Source organism: Suncus etruscus, chromosome 2 (genome assembly GCF_024139225.1).
Source record: "Suncus etruscus isolate mSunEtr1 chromosome 2, mSunEtr1.pri.cur, whole genome shotgun sequence".
NCBI classification, from domain to species: Eukaryota; Metazoa; Chordata; class Mammalia; order Eulipotyphla; family Soricidae; genus Suncus; species Suncus etruscus.
Genome location: NC_064849.1, coordinates 1,412,857 through 1,435,474, shown reverse-complemented (window position 1 = coordinate 1,435,474; position 22,618 = coordinate 1,412,857). Strand labels below are relative to the sequence as shown.

Genomic DNA, 22,618 nt, shown 5'->3' with positions numbered 1-22,618 from the left:
TGTTGTCTTTCAGAGTTAATATTTTCAATTGCAAAATGTTTTACTGTGTATTTTAATGTACTTAGCCTGTTTTTAAAATGTATGTTATGCATGTATGCTAAAGTACTTGTGTATAGAAAATATATAGGAACATTGAAGTTCCCCCAATATAGTTTAAAAATATAGGAACATGAAAGTTCCAAAATAGTGCTTGGTAAAAAAGCATTAATAGAATTTTAGGTTACAGGTGTAAAGTATATTTTGCAAATAATATGTTTTTGAAAAGGGCTGGTATATTAATTTTCACTCTATTACGTTGGCGCATGAAAATATTTAAAAAAGGGGGAAATGTGGTGTACCCTAAGACCCACCCATTTCTGGGAGGGGTCTTAACCGGATAATAGGTGTGACCCTACCTGCAAGACCTCCCATTCCTGGGAGGGGTTTGGAAAAAGGTAGATAAGGCTGGGACCAAGGGAATTCGGGCTTTTGGCTCTTTGCCTTTTTTGCCGTTTCTCTCTTGGCCCGGCTTGGCTTCCTGGCTTTTGGATCTTTGGGCCGCATGGAGCCCAAAGGGAAGATGGCTAACAGGAGATAAGATGCAGGGCTAGCAAAATATAGCTGAATGCTTAAAAGGTTGACATAGGCCACACACCTGTGGTGGCTAGGGCATAAATAAAGATGATTCTTCCTGAAGCCTGCGTGTGAGTGAGTCTTGATTACGCGGATTACCTGGGCCTGGAACTTGCCAGCTGGATGGGGGATGAAGCCACGTGGCTGGGGTCTAAGCACAAAGGCCTCCATCCACCGCCATCCAGCCCCATCGTTAATTAATTAATTCAACACTAGGTGTGGCCCCAAATCAATCAATCAATCAATAAAGAAAGAAAGAAAGAAAAAAGAAGCTTAAAAAAAAAGAAATCACTCCTGGCAGGCTTGAGGGCCCACACGGGATGCTGGGGATCAAGCCCGGGTCTGTCCCAGGTTGTCTGTGTGCAAGGCAAACGCCCTACCGCTGTGCTATCACTCTGGCCCCTTATTTCTTGCCTTGGGAGGCGAGTACTTAGCAGCCTCTAATGTAGATCTCTTCATCTTATACAAAGATCAGAGGATGGGGACCAGGAACAACAGCCAGGAGTTAGTTCTGAGCACAGCTGGGTGTGGTCAGTCCCCATCCCCACGAAAAAGGCCTTCCTCTCCTCCTCCTCCTCCTTCTCCTCCTGCCCCCTAGAGGACACTGGGGTGCCTTCCCCCCTCTCCTGGGATGCCCTGATGGGGAGGGATGGGTTTGGGCCTCTTCCATGGGTCCCTGCCAAGCTCCCAGCTCTGGGGACTCAGTGACTCTGTTCGCCTACAGTGTTGAAATCTGAGCAGGAAAACATCCATTTCGGCTCATTTGCATAATGTTTTGGCTGAGCCCCACAGTCTAGTCTCCCCGGAATCCTCTCAGCCCCAGCCCCAGGCTGTCACAGGACACCCCTCCCCTCTGCTCCCCGTGCATCTCCAGCTTGAGCACCTGGTCGCCGTGGGGACAGGATGGAGGAGACTGATTCTGGAGGCTGCCTCGCACCCCATCTTCCTCCCTCTTGAAGGCCCAGTGTACAGAAGGGGAAACTGAGGGAGGCCCTGTGGAGAGCATCCCTGGTGCAGGCCCCGAAAGCCTCAGGAGGCAAGAAGGGGACTCCGGACTCAGTGGCTCTTCCTGTGACCCCTGCCTGTCTGGCACTGAGCTTCAGACGATCCTTTCACTCAGTTCCAGAGCCCCAACAGCCCCTTGTGCATCGTTCTGCAGTGTCTTTCAGGATGTGACTGGGCACTGAGGCCTCCCTCCCAGGGCCTCTCAGGAAAAGCAGGACCAGAAGGCTCTTAGGGCTTCCTGAGGGGAGAGGAAGGGGCGTCTCCAACTTGTCCACTCACACCCCCTTATGCCTGAGAACTCACACACCCTGCTGGGGTAATGCAGGTATATAAAGGAGGCACAGGTGGGCCGGAGCGGTGGCGTAGCAGTAGAGCATTCGCCTTGCACACAGCTGATCTAGGACGGACAGTGGTTCGATCCCCCGGGGTCCCATATGGTTCCCCAAGCCAGAAGTGATTTTTGAGTGCAGAGCTAGGAGTAACCCCTGAGCATCACAGAGTGTGGCCCCAAAACAAAACAAAATAACAACAACAAAAAAGGAGACACGTGGACTGAAGCGAGAGCACAGTGGGGGAGGGCATTTGCATGTGGCTGACCCAGGTTCCATCCCGGGCATCTCACGTGGTCCCCCAAGCCAGCCAGGAATGATCCCTGAGCACAGAGCCAGGAGTTGTGGCCCCATACCCAAAAGAACAAATATAGACACATAGCCAGGAGGAACCCCTGAGCGCTGCCGGGTGTGGCCCAAAAACCAAAGCAATAGTAATAGTAATAATAATAATAATAATAATAATAATAATAATAATAATAATAAAGGAGGGCCCGGAGAGATAGCACAATGGCCTTTGCCTTGCAAGCAGCCGATCCAGGACCAAAGGTGGTTGGTTCGAATCCCGGTGTCCCATATGGTCCCCTGTGCCTGCCAGGAGCTATTTCTGAACAGACAGTCAGGAGTAACCCCTGAGCACCGCTGGGTATGACCCCAAAACCAAAAAATAATAATAATAAAGGAGAAAGAAAGGAGCCCTTTGTGAGGAGCTCAGAAGACTGAGTTCAAGTTTAGGGGCGTCATAGGTCCTTGAAAAGTCTTTTGTCAGGGCCAGAGAGATAGCACGGAGGTAGGGCATTCGCATTGCATTCAGGACGGTGGTTTGAATCCTGGCATCCCATATGGTCCCCTGAGCCTGTCGGGAGCGATTTCTGAATATAGAGCCAGGAGTGACCCCTGAGCGCTGCTGGCTGTGACCCAAAAAACAAACAAACAAACAAGCGAAAAAGGCCTTTTGTCAGCCTCATCAATGAACAAAAATGTCGTAGGACACGACATGGAATGTAGAACGCGTTCCAGGGTGAGCTTGGCTGGCCCAGGTCACAGATGCTTTTTTTTTTTTTTTTTTGGTCACACCTGGCAGTGCTCAGGGGTTCCTTCTGGCTCTGCACTCAGAAATCACCCCTAGCAGGCACGGGGGACCCTATGGGATGCGGGATTCAAACCACCGTCCTTCTGCATGAAAGGCAAACGCCTTACCTCCATGCTTTCTCTCCGGCCCCCCAGGTGCTGTTCTTATTTAGCCTCCTCGTCGTCGTCGGGGGCAGAGTCCTAGGGTCCATTCAGAGAGGCTTCCGGTATGAGCCAGGCCCCTGGGCATGGGGTGTGTTAGGTCCACGGGACAGGCAGAACTGCTGGCCAGGAAAAGTGAAGTTTCCTCTCACCCTCATGCTAAGTCCCCTGGCACCAAGTGCCACCAGGGGCCCCTTGTGAGCACAGACATGTGTAGTTTTCAAGCCCCTCAATGAAACCCCCCTCGTTGTAGGGGCTGGGGAGACAGGCAAGTGGCAGGAACCACCAGGGTTCGACTCCAGCCCCCCTACAGGGTCGCAAGCACTGGCAGCGGGTGATCCCTGAGTACAGACAAGAGTCAACCTAGGTGCGGCCCAAATTCCCCTCCACTAATAAAGACAAAACTCTGAGGGGAGTTGGCAGAGATATGGCTGAAGAGGTGGAGCACAGGCTTGGTCTAGTTTGGTACCTAATACCTTCTAGCACAGCCCTCAAAATGGGCCAGCCTGAGGGGAGACCGAGTTGCCTTACCCCCATTTCCTCGGCTGCCCGATGGTGCAATGGGTAGGGGCTGACCGGGCATCACAAGACTGGCACCAGCCCCTGGAGCGAGTGCCTTGCACATGGCCAACCCGGATTTGTTCTCTGGCATCCCATAACGTCCCCCAAGTCTGCTGGAGTGATTACTGTGCATAGCCAGGAGTAATCCGAAAGCTGCTGGGTGTGGCCCCAAAGCCAAAAAATAAAAAAAATGTCATGCAGAAGGTCATCGGTTCGAATCCCGGCGTCCTATATGGTCCCCCGTGCCTGCCAGGGGCAATTTCTGAGCACGGAGCCAGGAAAACCCCCTGAGCACTTCCGGGTGTGACCCAAAAACCATAATAAATAAATAAATACATAAATAAATAAAAATAAATAAAAAATATGTAAGTGCGTGAGTCAATGGGTCACTGCGTTTAAAAGTGGGCCCGGAGTCTCCGTCTCCACATTGGTGCTGCTGCTGCCGTTTTTTGTGAGCTAGGGGACCCTTGCCGTCACCCCACCTCTCGGGCTCTGGGCCTAGCAGGGACATCTAAGGTCCCCCCTGGTCAGGCCTCCCTGGGAGGACACTGGGAAAGGCGCAAGCTGCCCCCTCGCGGCCACAGGTGGAAGCGCGGAGCCCTCTCCGAAGGTCCAGAGCCCCTCCTCAGCACCCAGCCCACCCAGGGCCAGTGTTAAGGGGCCGGTGCTGACCACCTGCTAGCTCAGGCCTTCCTGTGGGTCCTGTCACTTCAGAAGGGGAGCACTTTGCTGTGAGTCTGCTGCCTCTCCGCCTCCACCCTCCCACTCCATCAGACTCCTGTTTCCTTAGCTGACAGAAATCTGGGCATTGTTGGGTGCCGGGATGCAGGGGCCTAAGAGGATTAAAGTGCTTCTAAAAAGCCGCTAGAGCAGTCCTGGCACCCGGCCCGGCCATCTGGAACCTTCATTCCATCCCCCAGACCCCCAGATCGGAGATGAAGAGCACAACTGAGGGATCCAGAGGCTTCTTCCTCCTTCTCCAGGGAGCTCCAAGAAGCGGTGGAAATAGGGGTGGGGGGCGGGACTCATGACCTCTTGCTTCCCCCTCCCCAGCTGTCACCTGACTCAGAGCAAAGCGTGTTGAGACTTTCTTACAGCCTTTTATTCCCCACGTGTTTGTCTGCAAATACCTGAGATAGGGCCTGGACTGCAGCCCAGCCCAGGGCCCCAGGGAGGAAGGCTGAGACCACCGCAAGGCCCCGTGGGGTCCCAGTCTAGCTAGAGGGCAGGGCAGGCTGTTCAGAGTAGGGTCCCAGTGAGAACGGACCCAGAGTAACTGGGGGGCGTCATGGAGCTGGGAGGCTCCCTGGAGGAGGAAGCTGAGGTGGGGTCCAAAGCCCAAGCACTGGGCCCCTGAGTAGTTCTGAGGGTGGGAGAAGGGCCCCCGGGAGGCCCCACATACTCCCTGGCCCAGAGACATCCTGATTATGTCCTCAGAGCTCGTGACCGCTGTGGACCTCTGCGTGGTTCGGAGGGTCGGTCAGCCAGTGTCCAACAGGCCTCACTCCGGGGAGCTCACGGGCTGGCCAGGGTGCTCTGCACGCTGGCGTCCAGGGAGGTGGCCGTGTGCACCAAAACTCCGGGGCCCCCCATGCTCGTCTCCCAGCAGTCAAAGCCCAGGCTGGTCAGGGCCTGCTTCGTGGCCTCCACCTCGGGCCGCTCCAGGTCTGCAGGCAGAGGGGAAAGGCGTCAAGTCCGGGGACGTCCTCAGGACCAGGGCCGGGACAGCTAGTTACGGGGTGAGGCTCGGACAAGGGACACCCGGGTCAGCCTCTGTGGGGCCGACGGTGGCACCACCCCGCAGCTGAGGGTGCCTGAATGTGAGTGAACGTGTGAATGAAGGTGAGCGTGTGAGCATGTGTTTGTGTGTCGGTGACGTACGTAAGCAAGTGTGAAACACAGGGGAGGCCCTGGACCCCAAACACACCCGACAGGCTCCCTTCCAGCAGGGTCCCCCACCACGAGCCAGGCAGGCTGACCAACTGGAGCCTATCTGGTCACGGGAGGAGGGAAGAGTGACGGGGAGAGGAAGGAGCAGACGTCAGCGATACGCTGGGCCCTGATGCGCCCCAAGCAGTGGCAACGACGTTCGGCTGATCCAAGCCGAAGGGAGGCAGGTAGGTGACAGGAAGGGCCAGGGCCACGGCCACAAGCCCACTCGACACCAGGCCCCTAAACGCTCTTTTCTTTCTTCCTTTGCAGTGCGCCTGGCAGTGCTCGGGTGCTACTCCTGGCTCTGTGCTCAGGAATCGCTCCTGGTGGCCTTCATGGGGCTCCTATGGGGGAGTCCTGTTTGCTGTACTATACTATCTCACCCCCAAATGCAATTTTCTTCCTCAAACTTGGGCACCTGACTAAAATATCTATACTTGTATTTTTTTAATTTTGTTTTTGTTTTTGGGTCACCCCCGGCAGCACTCAGGGGTTCCTCTTGGCTTTACGCTCAGAAATCGCTCCTGGCAGGCTCAGGGGACCCTATGAGAGGCTGGGATTCGAACCACCGTCCTTCTGCATGCAAGGAAAACGCCTTACCTCCATGCTATCTCTCCAGCCCCTATACTTGGATGTCTGTCATGGTCAAGTCGTCCACTCCAGCCCACCCAGCTCTGCCCCTGAGGGTGACGATCTGCGCTAAGATGCTTGTAGAGTCCCTGTTTTCCCAAGAAGCAAGCAAGAGGCTAACCAACGTGCCCCCGTTGCACGGCAGATGTGAGACTTGCTCCTTGTTCAGAGGAGCGCTGGTGGGGGAGGAAGCGGGGGGGAGGGGCCCTCCTGGTGCTCCTCCCTCTCCCCCTCACGTACCTGGCCTGAGGAGTGTGATGCCACAGCCGCCTCCGCCTGCGCCCGTGAGTTTGCTGTGCAGCCCGTGGGCCTTGGTCACCTGGCACAGCTGGTCCAGCGAGGTGTGGCCCACCCCGAGCGCGTTCAGGTGGTGCTGGTTCATGTCGATGAGCTCCTGGGGGGAGGCACAGCCTGTTTTCCGGGGTTTTGGGAGCCGAGGTCCCATGCCTGCCCCATCCCATCTGCCCTGCTCAGGGGCCTGAGACTGTGAGCTCTTGACCAGGAAGCAAACTAGTCCCAGAGGCTTGGGGTGGGGTGAGCACTTTTGGGGGCTGGTGCAGGAAGGGTGTTCGCCTGGCCTGCGGCCAACCCGGGTTCCATCCCCAGCATCCCATAGGGTCCCCCAAGTCCCACCAGCAGTAATTCTTTTTTCGTTTTTTTTATTTCTTTTGGTTTTTGGGTCACACCCGGTGGCGCTCAGGGGTTCCTCCTGGCTCTGTGCTCAGAAATCGCTCCTGGCAGGCTCGGGGGACCATATGGGATGCCTGGATTCGAACCACCGTCCTGTATGCAAGACAAACGTCCCACCTCCGTGCTATCTCTCTGGCCCCCAGCAGTAATTCTTGAGCACTGCCAGGTGTGGACCAGAAACCAAAACCCAAACACCATCCAAAGCAAGTTTCCCTACTCAGGGAGCTGAGAGGCCTGGGGGCAGGTCTGGTGGCTGTCAGAGCTCCTTCACGGCCAGTGGTAGGGGCCTGACAGCAGCAGCTGGGAGGAAGGTGGGGGAGCCCGGGGAAGGCGCCTGTCACTCAGCTGTCAATCTAGCCGAGGCCCACCTGGTTCTCCTGCCTCAGGTGGGCAGGTCACGAGTGGGACCCCAACACACACACACACACACACACACACACACACACACACACACGCACACACGCGCGCGCGCGCACACACACACTGTCCTGGGCAGCAGAGCTGGCAGGATCGGGTCCTTCGGGGCCCCCACGCTCGGCGCCTGAGCACCAGGTGTCACGCTGCCAAGGCAGGTTTCCAGACACCTGTCACGGTCTGATCCAGAGTCTGTCAAGAACCCGGTGACAGGCGGCAACACAGGAGAATGGCTCAGCTCATTGCTGCCACAGAACAGAGCTGTCAGGGGCCCGAGACCGAGACGCCGCAGCCAAAAATAGACGCAAGGTCTGATCGGGTCATCGGCGCACTGTGGGGTGCTCTCCCGGAGGTCTCCGTCATTCCGCCCAAAAGTGCGATACTGTCTTGTAGGCGCCAAAGAGACGGCAAGGCCGACGGCTGGGGTAGCGGCAAAGGCACAGGGATTGGATGGGGGCCTGGCCCGAGCCCTGATCAGCATGAGCACACTACAGAGAGCGGCAGGCTCCAGGAATAGACGGATCTAATCTGCCTGACCCTGGCTTGGCCTCTGGCTCCCAAACTGGAAAACGCTGGAGAAAGAAAAGTACCTCCCTCTGGCCTCAGTTTCCCACTCTGTGAAATGGGTCTGTGACCGCAGGCAGGCTGCAGGGAACATGCCCGAGTCATTTTTTGGTGAAGAGACACGCGACTGCCCCTCTAGACCTGGAGTCAAGGCCTGAACCTCCTCGGCTCAAGGCAGTGGCAGGGTCAGAGCTGGTCAAAGGGTCAGTGGGCACGCAGCATTAGCATTAGCATTAGCTCCCCGCACAGGCCTCCCGAGCACCATCCGGCAGGGATCCTGGTGACTCCTGGGACCCCAGGGAGATCCCGGAGAGAGGAGGAGAAGGACAAAGGCTGGGGGGCGGGTCCCCCATCAAAGCAGGGCGCAATGAGTGGCTCCTGAGGGCAAAATGAGTCTAGGAAAGTGTGGCCAGTAGCCATGAAGCTCCAGGTCTATGGGATGCGTGTGGTTTCTGGTGCTCCCTGTGCGCACGGCCGGCCCTAAATCCGATTTTCAATGTGCACCAGGCACTGCTCTCGGCCCTCTAGAACATTCACTCTCTGGCAGCTGAGGCTGAAAACCAGACGGGCCTGTTGCGTGTGCACAAGGGCCCCAGCCCAGGCCTGCCCGCCACTCTGACCAGCTTTCACTGTGGTTTGGGGTGGCAGGCGGGGGCCTCACCTCCAGTTCCAGGTAGTGCTCTGGGGCTGGGGCCGTCACCATCTCCTCCAACACACGCTGGCACTCCCGGGATATGGCGTCCATGGAGCTCAGCAGCGGGCTCACCACGTCTGGGAACTGGTGGCAAAGGGAGGGGGTGGGGGCGCACGTGAGGCCTCGGGCAGCCCCCCAGGCCAGGAAGAAGACACCCCCTTCTTGCCTGGGGGGAGCGGTCATTGCTGTGCCTCACTTCCTTTCCTTCCAAAGCCTCTGCCCCAAGTCCACACACCCCTCACCCCCAAGCCAAGAGGAGGAAGTGGGGAGCCCCCCACCCCGAGATGCAGTGCACCTTCTGCAGCCGGCTCTGGACTCTGGCCACGAGTGTCTTGGTGCTTCGGGGAACGCGGGTGTAGGTCAGCAGGATGTTCAATGCAGGCGGCCTGGGGGAAGAGGGGTTCTCTGGTGAGCTCAGGATGGAGGAGCTGGGGAGTGGTGGCAGCCAGCCCTGGCCCCACGGGACCCTGATGCGGAGGAGGAAGGAGAAACCCAGGAGGTAACATCCACCACGGAGGGGGGCTCTGCCCGCCTTGCCAGGCCCAGTGGCGGCTCCACTTCAGCCCCACCAGGCAGGGGCACACCTGTCCTCCTCGCTCCCTCCCCATTTGCACTGTGGGCTGTCAGGAGTGTGATATGATCAGAGACTCAGAAGCGGGGGGGGGCCGGAGCAATGACACACAGCTGACTGGCTGACCTGGGTTTAATCCCCAGTATCCCATAGGGTCTCTCAGGAGTGATTCCTGAGCCAGGAAACCTGAGTGCCACCAGGTGTGAACCCCCAAACAAAAGATTCAGAAGTGCTAGGATGGTAATAATACCAAAGAAGACAGGCACGAGGCCCAGGAACACCATCCGTGGGAGGAAGTTTGTCACCAAGAGCAGGGACAGCAGTGAGGACAGAGAAGGGAGCACGAGGGCAATGAGAGTGGGAAATGGTCGCTCTGGACAGGAACTGGGTGCTGAAGGAAGGAGTGATAGGCATGGTACCCCGCTCAGTAACCATAGGGTGGGAGGGGACTGGGAACACTGGGGGTGGGAAATGCGCACAGGTACGAAGAGTGCTGAACATTTTGTGTCTGAAGCTCAACCAGGAACAACTTTGTAAAAATGAAACCAAAAATAAACAAAAACGATTCCGAAATCCTAAGTGGCCCCAGCCAAGAGTACCAGGGAGGGTCATGGTTTGTTTTGGGGGGCAAGAGAGGGGCCAAGGAGAAGTCAAGGGGGTACAGGGGGAGGAGCACATCCAGGCAGGAGCCCTGGGGTTACCCCAAGACCATATAGTCCCCAAGCACAAAGCAAGGAGTTAGGTCCTGAGCACTGTCTGGGGTATAAACCCCCCTTCAAAAAAACAAACAAGGAAAAAAAAAAGAGCAAGCCCTGAACAAAGGATGCAGCGGGACATGGCAGGGAGGCAACCACTCTCTGGCATGGTCACGAGTATCGGGATGAAGCTGGCTGGGTCAGAAGGCAAGAGGTTTACTCACACTGCACCTCAGGCTGCCCCAGAGAGGGGGCCGGGGACTCAGTAAGGTGACCCCCTGTGTGACCCTATTGTCCACTCCATGACCTCTGAGACATGACCCCAACTGTCCCGAGGCAGCGGACAGTTTCTGGGACTGTTTCTGGTCAGCCTATTCCACTTTTCAGAGATGGGACAGCAGTGGGGTTGAGGGGTAGTAGCAGGGAGTGGGGAGAGGCAGCTCCCAAGGCTCCCAGAGACAGACACAGACACACAGACAGACAGACAGACAGACAGACAGACAGACACACACACACACACACACACAGCAGCACTAAAGCCCATCATCAGATACAGAAACAACCCAAATGTCCAAGGACAGACAGAAGAACAGCATGATACAGGACTGGGGGCTGGAGTGAGAGCACAGGGGGGCGGACACTCACCTTGCATGAGGAAAACCAACTTCCATCCCCAGGACTCCACAGTGTCCCCCAAAGCTTCCAGGAGAGATCCCTGAGCTCAGAGCCAGAGGCAAGCACCAAGGGGGGAGCAGCCCAACTCCTCCCTTGGGTCCTCCCTCCCACTAAAACATTGCAGGCTTTCCACAATGGAAAGCATCGCTACAAGGAAAGGTGGAAACTTGTTCTTCGCTGCAATCTGGGGGTGGGCTGCAGAGAGTGACCGTGAGGAGGGGGACGCCCAGGGACACCCACAGATGACACCAGGCCACCTGGAATTACCTCTTTATGGATGTTGCCTTTCCTTGCTGGTACCGAAGGGCACCTCCTGGGGGTGGGGAGAGAAGGTGGCAAGTCAGAGCTGCCCGCTTTGGCCCGCTGGGAGAGATTCTGGATTGAGGAGCAGGGAGTCCCCCCGCCCCCTCCCCGACCTAGGGAACAAAAATAATTGGACCCACTTGGGTCCCAGAAGGTCCAACTGCAGCCACAGGCCTGGCCTGAAGCCTAGTCTATAGACTGAAGGGCCGACTTGGTGGGCTGGTGCAATAAAATAGTAGAACCGGGTCTGACCCTGGCACCATCTGGGCCTCCCAGCACCACCGAGAAACCCAAATGTTTTTTATTCACAAGAACAATAAAATTCACTGTAGGAAATGAGAAATTCTCAACCTTTGACTCCTACGGACCAGAACTTGGGGATGCAGCCTGGAAGTGGAAAATGACTCGTCTGTACTGCACTGCATGGGGTCTCTGGCCCAGTTGTGGGCACCAGGCTGTGTTTCACTCCCACAGATTCATGGGGAGAATCCCCGGAGCACGCAGGCCCCACCCGAGCGGTGCTGACCCCGCTCAGCAGGCATGAACTCTGCAGAGGTGAGCCCACAGCGTGGAAGGCCGGATCCCCGGGACACATGTAGAGGGCCCAGCCCAGGCCCCATGACATAAACTCGGGAGGTACAAGTGGGTCTCGGAACAGGAAGTCATCCCAAATCAACCTGGCCTGGGCCACACCAACTGGCTTTTTGAGAGATGTGCTGGAGGGAGAGCACAGCAGGACAGGCGCTTGCCTTGCATATTAGCACATCCATCCCCGGCACCCCATAGCGTCCCCCGAGCCCTGCCAGGAGTGACTCTTTTTTTTTGTTTTTTTTTTTGTTTTTTTTTGTTTTTTTTTTGGGCCACACCCATTTGATGCTCAGGGGTTACTCCTGGCTATGCGCTCAGAAGTCGCTCCTGTAGGAGTGACTCTTGAGTGTAGAGTCAAGAGTGGTCCAGGGAGGTCCCGAAACAAGTGGACAGATAAAGACAGGAGAAGAATTTTCGTGCCTGGCGACCTACCCCAGGTGCTGACGGAGTTGTCCACGCCTGAGGGGTTCCCGTGGATGACCTGCTCTCCCCGGAAGGCCCACTTGTTTATCAGCTCCAGGTCCTCCGAGGTCCACCTGGGAAGACAGCAAGGGCTTTGAGTGGGGACCTGGAGCAGGGGAAGGGAGGGCAGGGCCAGGCCGGGGTTGGGCTTGGGGAGGGAAGCCCAAGGAGGGGAGGGAGAGGAGGGAAGGCCTGGCAATGATGCTTGATCCCTGAAGGCAGAGAGAAGAGAAAACGTTAGAGGGTGCTGGGCCTTCCCTGTCCTCTGTCATGGCCACACATACACACACACAAGCATACCCATGTACACACACAAAGTATACCCATATGCACACACACACATGCTGCAAGGAGGACATGTGGTTCTACTGTCTTGGGCCAATCAGCCATCCACAGCAGGACCACAGCTCCCCACCCCAACACAGCCCCGAGGGACTCCACAGGCATCGACTGGTGCTGTCTGGGGAAGGAAAGGGTGGAGGCGGGCCTGGCCTGGGTTCCCTCTACCAGAAACCCAGAGTGTTGGGGCCGGAGCGGTGGCACAAGTGGTAAGGCATATCTGTCTTTCATGCACTAGCTTAGGACAGACCGCAGTTTGATCCCATATGGTCCCCAAAGCCAGGAGCAATTTCTGAGCTCATAGCCAGGAGTAACCCCTGTGGCCCAAACACCAAAAAAAAAACAAAAATAAAAACAAAAACCCAGAATGCCTGAACCCCAGGGGCACAGGGTAGGGGTGAGGGACTAGTTTAGGCTCTGGGTTCAGATGCTTTGGACTCTCTGTGCCTCAGTTTCCCCCATTAGCCCCGGGAGGCCCCCCTCCATCCCATTACCTGTTGCTTGAGGACTCCCCTGCCTCCAAGGGGCTGGAGATCTCCTCGCACATAGTCAGGAGGGCAGTGGCCAAACACACAGAGTAGGCAGCGCTGGAGCCCAGGCCAGCCCCGGGAGGCAGCTCGGACGACACGGTGATGGTCATGCTGGGCAGGACCCTGAAAGCGGCCATGGGCAGAGTGTGACCCTCGGGGTTGGGCAGCGCCTGCCAGCCTGGCTGGGCTGGGAACAGGCAGCAGCTGCCTCCAGATGTGACTGTTGTTCTGGGCCTGACTGCACAGCAGGAACGGGACATGCTGAGAAACTCTCGCCACTCTCCTTCCTCCCTCCTGCTGCAGCGACGACTCTGCTCCCCTTCCTCCCCAAGGGAAACCCCCTTAAGATCCCTGTCCAGGCCCATCCCCCTGGAGCTTCCCAGAGCTTCCCTGAGCTCCCCAAGTAGCAAGCTTCCCCGCCATAGCTATCCTCCTGCCCCCACCACCATGCATTAGCTTAGGACATCACCGGGGCCGCTCCTCTCCTACTGCTGCAGAAAAGTTCAGCAGCCTCCTGAGAGGTGTGCGCCAGAATCAGCTTGTTCTATGATTCCCAGAATGTTCTGTTCTGGAACCTGAATGACAGCACATCGGGCAGATTGTGTGCCTGCCACCTAGCCAACCTGGGTTCGATCCCGGCGTCCCACAGGGTCCCCTGAGCCTGCCAGAGTCACCTCTGAGCACCGAAGGGTGAGGCCCCAAAGTGAAAAGACATAACAAAAAAGGACGATGGTTCGAATCTCGGCATCCCATAGGGTCCTCCGTGCCTGCCGGGAGCGATTTCTGAGCATAGAGCCAGGAATGGCCCCTGAGCCTTGCCAGGTGTGACCCAAAAAACCAAAAAAAAAAAAAAAAAAAAAAGACATTTGAAGAAGACCACTCCTTCCACTAAAGAAGAGACTAAAAATGGGGCCCCCGTTGCGCATTAGCACCCTGTAAAGGGTTTTTTGGGGGGTGGCTGAGTCACACTGGCGGTGCTCAGGGCTTCCCCTTGACTCTGCACTCAGGAATCACTCCTGGAGGGCTCAGGGAACCATCTTGGGCGTAAGGGATTGAGCCTAGGTCAGACGCTTGCAGGGCAAGTGCCCCCCCCTAAACTATCACTAACCCCACCCTACAACGGGGAACTTGAGTGTGGACCATGCCTGGCCTGGGTGGCTGTGCTAAGACAAGATTTGGCGTAACCCCAGACCAGTGCCTGCCAGTCAGCACCCTTTTAACTGAAAGCACTGTGAAGGCAGCTTCATGAGGACCTCTCTCGGCTCTGTGCCAGTGCCAGTCTGACAGATGGGGGCACCTAGTTTCCCCAGAGACAGTTTCTTCCGGTGCTGCTCCAGAACAGTGGCCTGCTTGGCTCTTAAAATGCGGACATGGATAAGCGGACGGGATGGGAAACTCTGAGAGGCAGCACGGGGGCCTGGCCACTGGCTGCGGGGGTGGCCTGGGGTGCACCCACCTCTGGTTCCGGCAGATGGACAGGTACAGGAAGAGGAAGCACAGCATGGCCTGGCAATTGGGGTCAGTGTCAGAGCTGGCGGTAATCTGGGCCAAGCCCACCGCCTCCTTCAGCTTCTCCAGCTGTGCGGGGCTGGGCGCAGGTGAGCTGTCTCCAGTCCCTGTTGTGTGGACAAATAAGCCAACAGGGGCCTTCTTCAAACAAAACAAAACAAAACAAAACAAAAGAAACATCCCCTGCTTTGTTTTCTATGAAGAAGGCTCCCCCCCCCCCTTTAGTAGTTTTGCCAGGGATCGAACTCAGGGCTTCATATGCGAGGCGGGTGCCATCCCATGAAGCCCCAGCCCTGGCTGGCCCGAGGAGCTTTTCCAGATGCCAGGATAGGAGAAAAGGGCGTCAAGGCCCAGCTGAACAGAGAAAGATGCACCTCAGCCAGGTCTCCAGGGCTGTGTGTAATCTCGGGCATGTGGTAAAACTTCTGTGAGCCTCTGGCCCTACTGGGTGAAGGAAGAAAGACGCTATGCCCCATATAGGGCTGCCAGGAAGAGGAAATGGCATTCAGCCCTCCAGCTCCTTCACAACGTCTCTGACACAAGCTGAGCACTGAAGAGAGTTTCAAAACAAGGAGATCACTGAAGTTGGACCAGGCTGGGCTGATCACCACCACTCAGAACTAGATGTAGAGTCAGGGCTGGAGTCAGGCCTGCCTTGCACAATTGAGCTGCCTTGCACAGCTCAATTGGGCTTGACCCCCCCGCACCCTAGAGGAGTGATCCCTGAGCCGGGCCAGTTGAGGCCCATGAGACAACAACAATCACAACAGCACAGGCTGAGAAGGAAGTTGCTCATCCACCGGTCGCCCTCCGAGGCATCCTGGTGGGAACAGGACCTGGAGCTAAACCCAGTGTGCGTGATATGCTGAGACCTGCACGGCAGGTGGGAAAGGTTTAAGGGAGGTGCCAGAAGGCGGCTGGATCACTTGTCGGAGAGGCTGGAGAGGCTGAGCGAGTCTGACCAGCAAGGAGAGAAAATAGCTGGGGCATGAAACAGGTCTGTCTGGTGGAAGTCACAGAGCTTGGCCCTGCGCCTGAGTCCTGCTGGCCTGCTCAGAGAACATTCCTGGCAGGGTTCACGGAATACAAGGATCAAGAATGTTGGGGACTGGGCCCGGAAAGAGAGCACAGCGGCGTTTGTCTTGCAAGCAGCCGATCCAGGACCAAAGGTGGTTGGTTCGAATCCCGGTGTCCCATAGGGTCCCCCGTGCCTGCCAGGAGCTATTTCTGAGCAGACAGCCAGGAGGAACCCCTGAGCACTGCCGGGTGTGGCCCCCCAAAAAAAAAAAAGAATGTTGGGGACTGAAACCAGGTCAGCCACAGCCAGGCCGGCCCTTGACCACGATGTACTCTCACTCTGCCTGGACTGTGTCAGGGGCGCTAGTGACACAAGGAGGGAGACAGCCAGGCTGAGGAGAGTGATGAGGAGAGTCTGGGCATTTCAATGATCACTGATGAAGATGGGATATTTCTTTTGGTTTGTTTTGGGGATACACCTGGGTGGCATTTAGAGATTTCTGCAGGCTTTACACACAGAAGGAAGATTTCTGCTGGCTCTGCACTCCTGGAAGGCTTGAGGAACCATATGGGATGCTGGGGATCAAACTCAGGTAAGCTGTCTGCAAGGCAAACACTCTCCCTACTCCGGCCTGAGATGGGAATCGTCATTGGTTTTGTTTTTGGTTTTGGGTCACAACCAGCAGCATTCGTGGGTTATTCCTGGCTCTGCACTCAGAAATCGTTCCTGGCAAACTCGGGTACCATATGAGATGACAGGGATCAAACCCAGGCCTGGGTTGGCTGCTTGCAAAGCCAACGCATTATTGCTGTGCTATCACTCCGGCCCCCTGAGATGGGATCTTTCTTAAGGGCCTTAAAGGCACTGAGGTGGAGGAAGGTCTGGATCTGAACCCATTCTGGTGTGCTGTGTGCTCTGAGTGGCCCCCCAGCTCCTGGCCCCCATTTTCTCATCCATAAAGCAGATCATGCCGAGGCCTGAGGGTCTGTTCCATGGCTCAGCACACTCGCTACATGCATGAGGCCCAGGTTCCAGCTCTAGCACTGCTGGATCCCCCAGAGCAAGTACAGGCTGAAAGTGACCCCCGAACTCTGCTAGGTATGGCCCAGAAGTCCGAAATAAAACGTGCACCCCAAAAACAGGCCCAGGAAGCGGCCTTCAGTGATAAAGCAGGTGCTTAGCGTGTGCAAGGCCCCAGGCTCAACTTCCAGCACAACCACCTGCAGCCCTCACAAAGCCGATCACGGGAACAAAACCGGTCAGGACCACCTTAGCCATCGCCTCAGAAAGGCCAGAGAATTCTAAACTGACAGACAGTTGACACTGGCTCCATGTGCGGCTCCCCAATGGACCAGGAAGAACCCCCAGTCCAGTGCTCAGAGGAAATGGCAGAGCCCTGCAAGCTACCTGCGCTCCAGCAGGCGCCACTGCCTCAGTGTCCCAGAAGCAATGCGTCCTTTTCTGCACCCCAACCCGCCACCCTCCTCAGGTCTGAGAGATGTGCTTTAACTCTCCTCACAGAGGGTAAAGTGGGGGAGCTAAGTCTGGTCCCACCCCAACTACCATTGGGAAAGCAAAATTCAGCTTACTGGAGAAGCTCTTTTCTTTTTCTTTTTTTTTTTTTTTTTGGGCCACACCCAGCGGTGCTCAGGGGTTACTCCTGGCTGTCTGCTCAGAAATAGCTCCTGGCAGGCACGGGGGACCCTATGGGACACCGGGATTCGAACCAACCACCTTTGGTCTTGGATCGGCTGCTTGCAAGGCAAATGCCGCTGTGCTATCTCTCCGGGTCTGGAGAGAGAAGCTCTTTTCTAAGGCAAGATCCCAAGTCTCCCAAGTGGTGATGGGGAGCTGCGGGCATGCCTGGAAATCCCCGGAACCTCTTCCCAAATAGCACATCCCCACCCCCACCACAGACTCTCGGCAGGGGAAGGAATCTATCGGGGGAGTCAAAGGAAATGAAGAAGCTAGGACTCTACATTTACATTGATCATTTAAATTAATGTGCATGTAAATTAAAAGTTCATTTACATGAAACATTTTTGGGTTTCATTTTCTTGCTGCAGTACTCAGAGCCTACTGCTGGCTCTGCACTCAGGGATCATGCCTGGTGATGCTTGGGAGATCCTATATGGCACTGGAGATCAAGCCCAGGTGGGGTCCTTACCTGCTGTACTAGGTCTCCAGTCCCTATATGGGAGATTTTTTCCAGAGGTTCCAGATATACCCCCTCCTCCCAGTAGGACCTACCAAATCAGATCAAATTACAAATATTCTACTTTCAAACAGTGGAAAAGAAAGCCTACACCTTCTCTTTGTTCAAACATTACAAGGCCTATGGAGGGCCCGGAGAGATAGCACAGCAGTGTTTGCCTTGCAAACAACTGATCCAGGACCTAAGGTGGTTGGTTCGAATCCCGGTGTCCCATATGGTCCCCGTGCCTGCCAGGAGCTATTTCTGAGCAGACAGCCAGGAGTAACTCCGGAGCACCGCCGGGTGTGGCCCAAAAACCAAAACCAAAAACAAACAAAACAAGGCCCATGGAGTCAGAGAGAGAGAGAGAGTACAATAGGGAGGGCCTACGCCTTGCAGCAGCTTACCCAAGTTCAATCCTCGGTATCCCATAGGGTCCCTGAGCCCCACTAAGAGTGATTCCTGAATATAGAGCTAGGAGTCACCCCTGAATCTCACTAGGTGTGGCCCCCAAAACCAACCAACAGAAAAATCCAAAACTGCATTCCAGGGTCCAGGAAGTGGTTCAAGTGGTAGAGCTCATGCCTTGCATTTACCTGGACACAGGGGTCCTCAAACTTTTTAAACAGGAGGCCAGTTCACAGTACCTCAGACCATTGGAGGGTCTGACTCTAGTAAAAACAAAACTTATGAAAGAATTCTTATGCACACTGCATATATCTTATTTTGCAATGAAGAAACAAAACAGATACAAATACAATATGTGGCCCGTGGGCCATAGTTTGAGGACCACTGATAGAGGTTCTAGGTTTCATCCTGGGTACTGCATGGTCCTCTAAGTGCTACCAGGAATGGCTCCCTACAAAAAATTACAAAACAAACAAACAAACAAAAAACTCACAACTACGCAGAAGGTAAGATTCATTGATCTATTCCTTGAATATATGATCCCCCGACAGGTCACTTCGCCAGGTGATTGGTGGGACACACAATTTTCAGATCTTTTTCTCTGCATCCCACACATGCTGAGACTTAACCCATATCAGTGTTTCATCATATGATTCTCATAGTTTTACCTCTTATGGTTTTTTCCCCCTAGGCTTCAACAATACAGCCACCACCATCCAGGTATATCTAGTAAATTGTTTTTAAGCTTTCAATAAGTTACTAAATTAATTGTATGAGGTCTGAACAGGAAAAAAAATAAAACCTTCAGCATGTCTAGGGAACACTCTGGAGTGACTGTCCAGTCATTCTCTCCCTCTCTCTCTGGCTCCCCACACCTCGCACTTACCCAGAAAGCCCAATTGCTGAAGTCTGTTCACATCCCAGGCCAGCTTGATGCCAATGTTTGGTAAATTGAGGGTCAATTTGCCGTTGCTCTGGGGTTGAAGTTTAAGGAATGTTCTCAAGTTCAAGGCCATAGCCAGTGCTACCTGTAGCATGAAAAGACCCAAAAAAGCCAAATGCTGTTAATTTGAGAGTGAGTGACAAGGGAGCCAGACTTTTGCCCTAGGAAAAGGTGACCCATGTGAGTATGCTGAGGAAAAGGAGCAAATCTTAGCCCAGAGGTCACTTCCACCAGGTCCTAAAAGCCATGATCAACCTGGACAGCTCTCCTACTGCACCTGGGCACAACATTCCCGACTGAGGAGCTAATATCATTTGTATTTGCACCCCAGGCCAAGTTTCCCCCTATTCCTACTCAGCAATAATGGCACCCTACTCTCCAAAACATGCGTAGTAGAGGTACAACATGATAGGCTAGGGGCCGGAGCAATAGCACAGCGGCAGGGCATTTGCTATGCACGCGGCCAACCGGGGATGGATCTGGGTTCAATTTCCAGCATCCCTTATTTCCCTTAAGAGTAATTTCTTTTTTTTGGTTTTTCGAGCCACACCCGTTTGATGCTCAGGGGTTACTCCTGGCTACAGCGCTCAGAAATTGCCCCTGGCTTGGGGGGACCATATGAGATGCCGGGGGATCGAACCATGGTCCTTTCCTTGGCTAGCGCTTGCAAGGCAGACACCTTACCTCTAGCGCCACCTTGCCGGCCCCAAGATTGATTTCTAAGCACAGAGCCAGGAGTAACTCCTGAGTGCAACTGGGTGTGGTCCAAAACCCAAACCAAACCAAACCAAACCAAACCAAAATAACATGACAGGCTAGAGAAGGGGTCTCAAACTCAATTTACCTGGGGGATGCAGGAGGCAAAATCGGGGTGATCCTTGAGTGCAAAGTCAGTAGTAAGCCTTGAACATTGGGGGGTGTGACCCAAACAACTAAAACAAAACAAAACAGAAAAAGATTCCTCTAGGGCAGGGCTGCAAAATGTTGTACGGAGGGCCAAAAACGGCCTGTGGGCCATGAGTTTGAGACCCCTGGGCTAGAGGGTATAAAACATGAGCTCTGGGGCCGGGAAGGTGGCGCTAGAGGTAAGGTGTCTGCCTTGCGAGCGCTAGCGTAGGACAGACCGATCCCCCGGCGTCCCATATGGTCCCCCCAAGCCAGGGGCAATTTCTGAGTGCATAGCCAGGAGTAACCCGAGCATCAAACGGGTGTGGCCCAAAAACCAAAAAAAAAACAAACAAAAAACATGAGCTCTGTTGCCTGGAGCCTAGAGTTGGTCTTATGCCAGGAAACTTCAGGGATAGTGGTCTCCTTATATTTAGACCAAGGCTATTCCTTTCTATGACCCCATATTTTGGTGGGCCTATGCAAACAATATTTTCAGTCTAACACCGTTTTTACTGTGCCCTTTTGACTAACCCTTAAAAAATAAACCACTTAAACTTTTGATGTTAACTTAAACTAATATGTATGTGCATGAATACATAAAAATACTATGCCTTCAAAGTTAAGGAGACACATAAATCTCATGGCTTTAGGTTGCTTTGTGTACTGCTAAGAAATGTTATAATATACTACAATCTGGGGACTTGTGGACAAAGTAATTGTACATGGGTTCTGCCTTATTTTTCTTAATGTTTTTTTGACTGTAAGTTCAATATTTAGGCGTCAGCAAGGGGATTTCTTCGAGAACTCTGTTTATGGGCGATTGTTCTTTCACTGTAACTTTACCTTTTCCTCTTTGCATCATTGTTCTCATAATTAAAAATTAAAAATTAAAAATTAAAAAAAAAAACATGAGTTCTGGGTTCAGACAGATTCAAGGCTACTCCCCCTTCCCCCCTTTTTTATCCAAGGTGTTTAGGAAATGAAGCCAGGTGACCCTCCCTTTTCTTTTTTTTTTTTTTTTTGTGGTTTTTGGGTCACACCCGGCAGTGCTCAGGGGTTTTTCCTGGCTCCAGGCTCAGAAATTGCTCCTGGCAGGCACGGGGGACCATATGGGAAGCCGGGATTCAAACCGATGACCTCCTGCATGAAAGGCAAACGCCCTACCTCAATGCTATCTCTCCGGCCCCCGACCCTCCCTTTTCTAAATTTCCACTTCTCCGCTAGTCAAACAGGCAACTACATTCAGCGTCAGAGGGCAGTGGTAAAGAAGAGAGCCCAAAGAGAAAGTACAGCGGAGAGGGTACTTGCACATGACTGACCCAGGTTCAATCGACAGCACCCCACAGTAATCCTTGAGTGCAGGGCCAGGAATAACCCCTGAGCATGGCTCCCAAACAAAAGCAAAACAAAACAACAACAAAAATAAAGGACCTCCCTGCTCCTGCCTCAAGGCTTCCTTCCCGGATTCATCCTCTCACCTTGCCATGGACCACTGAATGCTCTCCATGAAGGATAACTTTCCCAGGAGCGGACACCACCAGCACATCCGGCAACATGACTCCTGGGATTTCTGGAAGGGAAAGCCTAGAGTGAAGGTTGGTTTTAGATGCCACATCAGACGTGGCAGGGAGAGTTGCGCCTATATCTTAGAACTACTAAGAACTACCATCTGGGCCCGGAGAGATAGCACAGCAGCGTTTGCCTTGCCAGCAGCCGATCCAGGACCAAAGGTGGTTGGTTTGAATCCCGGTGTCCCATAGGGTCCCCCGTGCCTGCCAGGAGCTATTTCTGAGCAGACAGCCAGGAGTCACCCCTGAGCACCGCCGGGTGTGGCCCAAAAACAAAAGAAAAAAAAGAAAAAAGAACTACCATCTAAGCACTTGCTTAGGTGACCCCAGGCAGCACCATGCAGGTGCCCAAGTAGAAAGATCCTGGGGTTCAGGTTCAGGATCTTTCTTCTACTCCTGGGGAATGTCATCATCACCCCTCATTCCCTGAAACGACTGTCAAGTTCCATTTCCTCCCCAGTTAAGTCTCCTTGACTGCAACAGCTGAGAAGAAAGGCGAACTAGAATTTCCAAAGGAGCTGGCACGACCTTGGTCAGTGTTTATGACCACGACTGAAGGAAGAAATCCGAATGGGCCCATGAACCAGAAAGAAAGAACTTTTCTCCCTGGGACATTTCAGATTTTGTGACTATGCCAAATAATTCAACTGCGTGCAGAATGAAAATCTCTTTGGCAGGCTTTGCCAAGACAGCTGCAGGACAGTCCTAGGAGGCGAATGGGAGGGCTGCAGGCGGGACCCAGTATTGATAATCATGACTGTCAGCAATAATGAATACTAAGCAATTACCATTAGCTGTCAATCGTTACCATTTTGCAAATGATCATAACTGATCATCAATAGCAATGATTGATTTTTGCAGGTGATGCTCATTGATCATGGATATCAACCATTAATTCTTACACTTTTGCAAATGATGCAAAGGACCCTCCTCGTCTCAGGCTTCAGGAGGCTCGCACCTTCAGGGCCACGGGAGGAAGGGATCGCCCTCACCTGGCGCCGCCGCCGCTGCTGCTCTGCCGGCCCGGGTCGGGTCGGAGAGGCTCCCGGGCTCCATCCCCAGCACCCAAGCCCCGCAGCGGGGCGGCCGCTTCCTCCGCCCCAGCCAATCCGAGCGCGCGCTGCGGGAGGGCCCTCGCCTATTGGCTCGCTGGCGGGCCGGGGGCGGGGCCTCTCCCCGGCACGAGCCAATGGCGCGCGACTTCCGGATTGGTCCCGCCCTGGGACGAGAAGCGCGGGCCAATGGGAGCGCGCGCTGCGGTGG

The 22,618-nt window shown here is 54.5% G+C and overlaps 1 protein-coding gene across 2 annotated transcripts; it reads right to left on the bottom strand.

The window, feature by feature from the left end:
- Positions 1-5,211: 5,211 nt before the first annotated feature.
- Positions 5,212-22,361, bottom strand: MVK (mevalonate kinase). 2 transcript variants are annotated; one of them, XM_049767834.1, is made up of 11 exons: positions 22,348-22,361; positions 21,266-21,357; positions 18,843-18,984; positions 14,284-14,443; positions 12,792-12,950; positions 11,929-12,032; positions 10,873-10,918; positions 8,960-9,131; positions 8,632-8,748; positions 6,543-6,696; positions 5,212-5,407 (listed from the first exon to the last, which is right to left on the bottom strand). In XM_049767834.1, exons 2-11 carry the CDS (start codon positions 21,341-21,343, stop codon positions 5,256-5,258), a joined length of 1,284 nt encoding a protein of 427 aa, XP_049623791.1. In that variant the 5' UTR covers positions 21,344-21,357; positions 22,348-22,361; the 3' UTR covers positions 5,212-5,255. The 2 variants fall into 2 exon arrangements, with proteins under 2 accessions (XP_049623791.1, XP_049623786.1); XM_049767829.1 differs by having other exon boundaries at positions 8,960-9,050; positions 22,348-22,358.
- Between the last annotated feature and the right edge of the window lie 257 nt (positions 22,362-22,618).

What these genes read in the sequence shown, in the direction of transcription:
- MVK (XM_049767834.1), bottom strand. Translation starts at nt 21,343, where the DNA reads ATGTTGCCGGATGTGCTGGTGGTGTCCGCTCCTGGGAAAGTTATCCTT. An exon ending in ATTCAGTGGTCCATGGCAAG is followed by an intron (nt 18,985 to 21,265) that starts GTGAGAGGATGA and finishes TTCATGCTACAG; the next exon opens with GTAGCACTGGCTATGGCCTT. An exon ending in CATCACACTCCTCAGGCCAG is followed by an intron (nt 5,408 to 6,542) that starts GTACGTGAGGGG and finishes CTCTGCCTGCAG; the next exon opens with ACCTGGAGCGGCCCGAGGTG.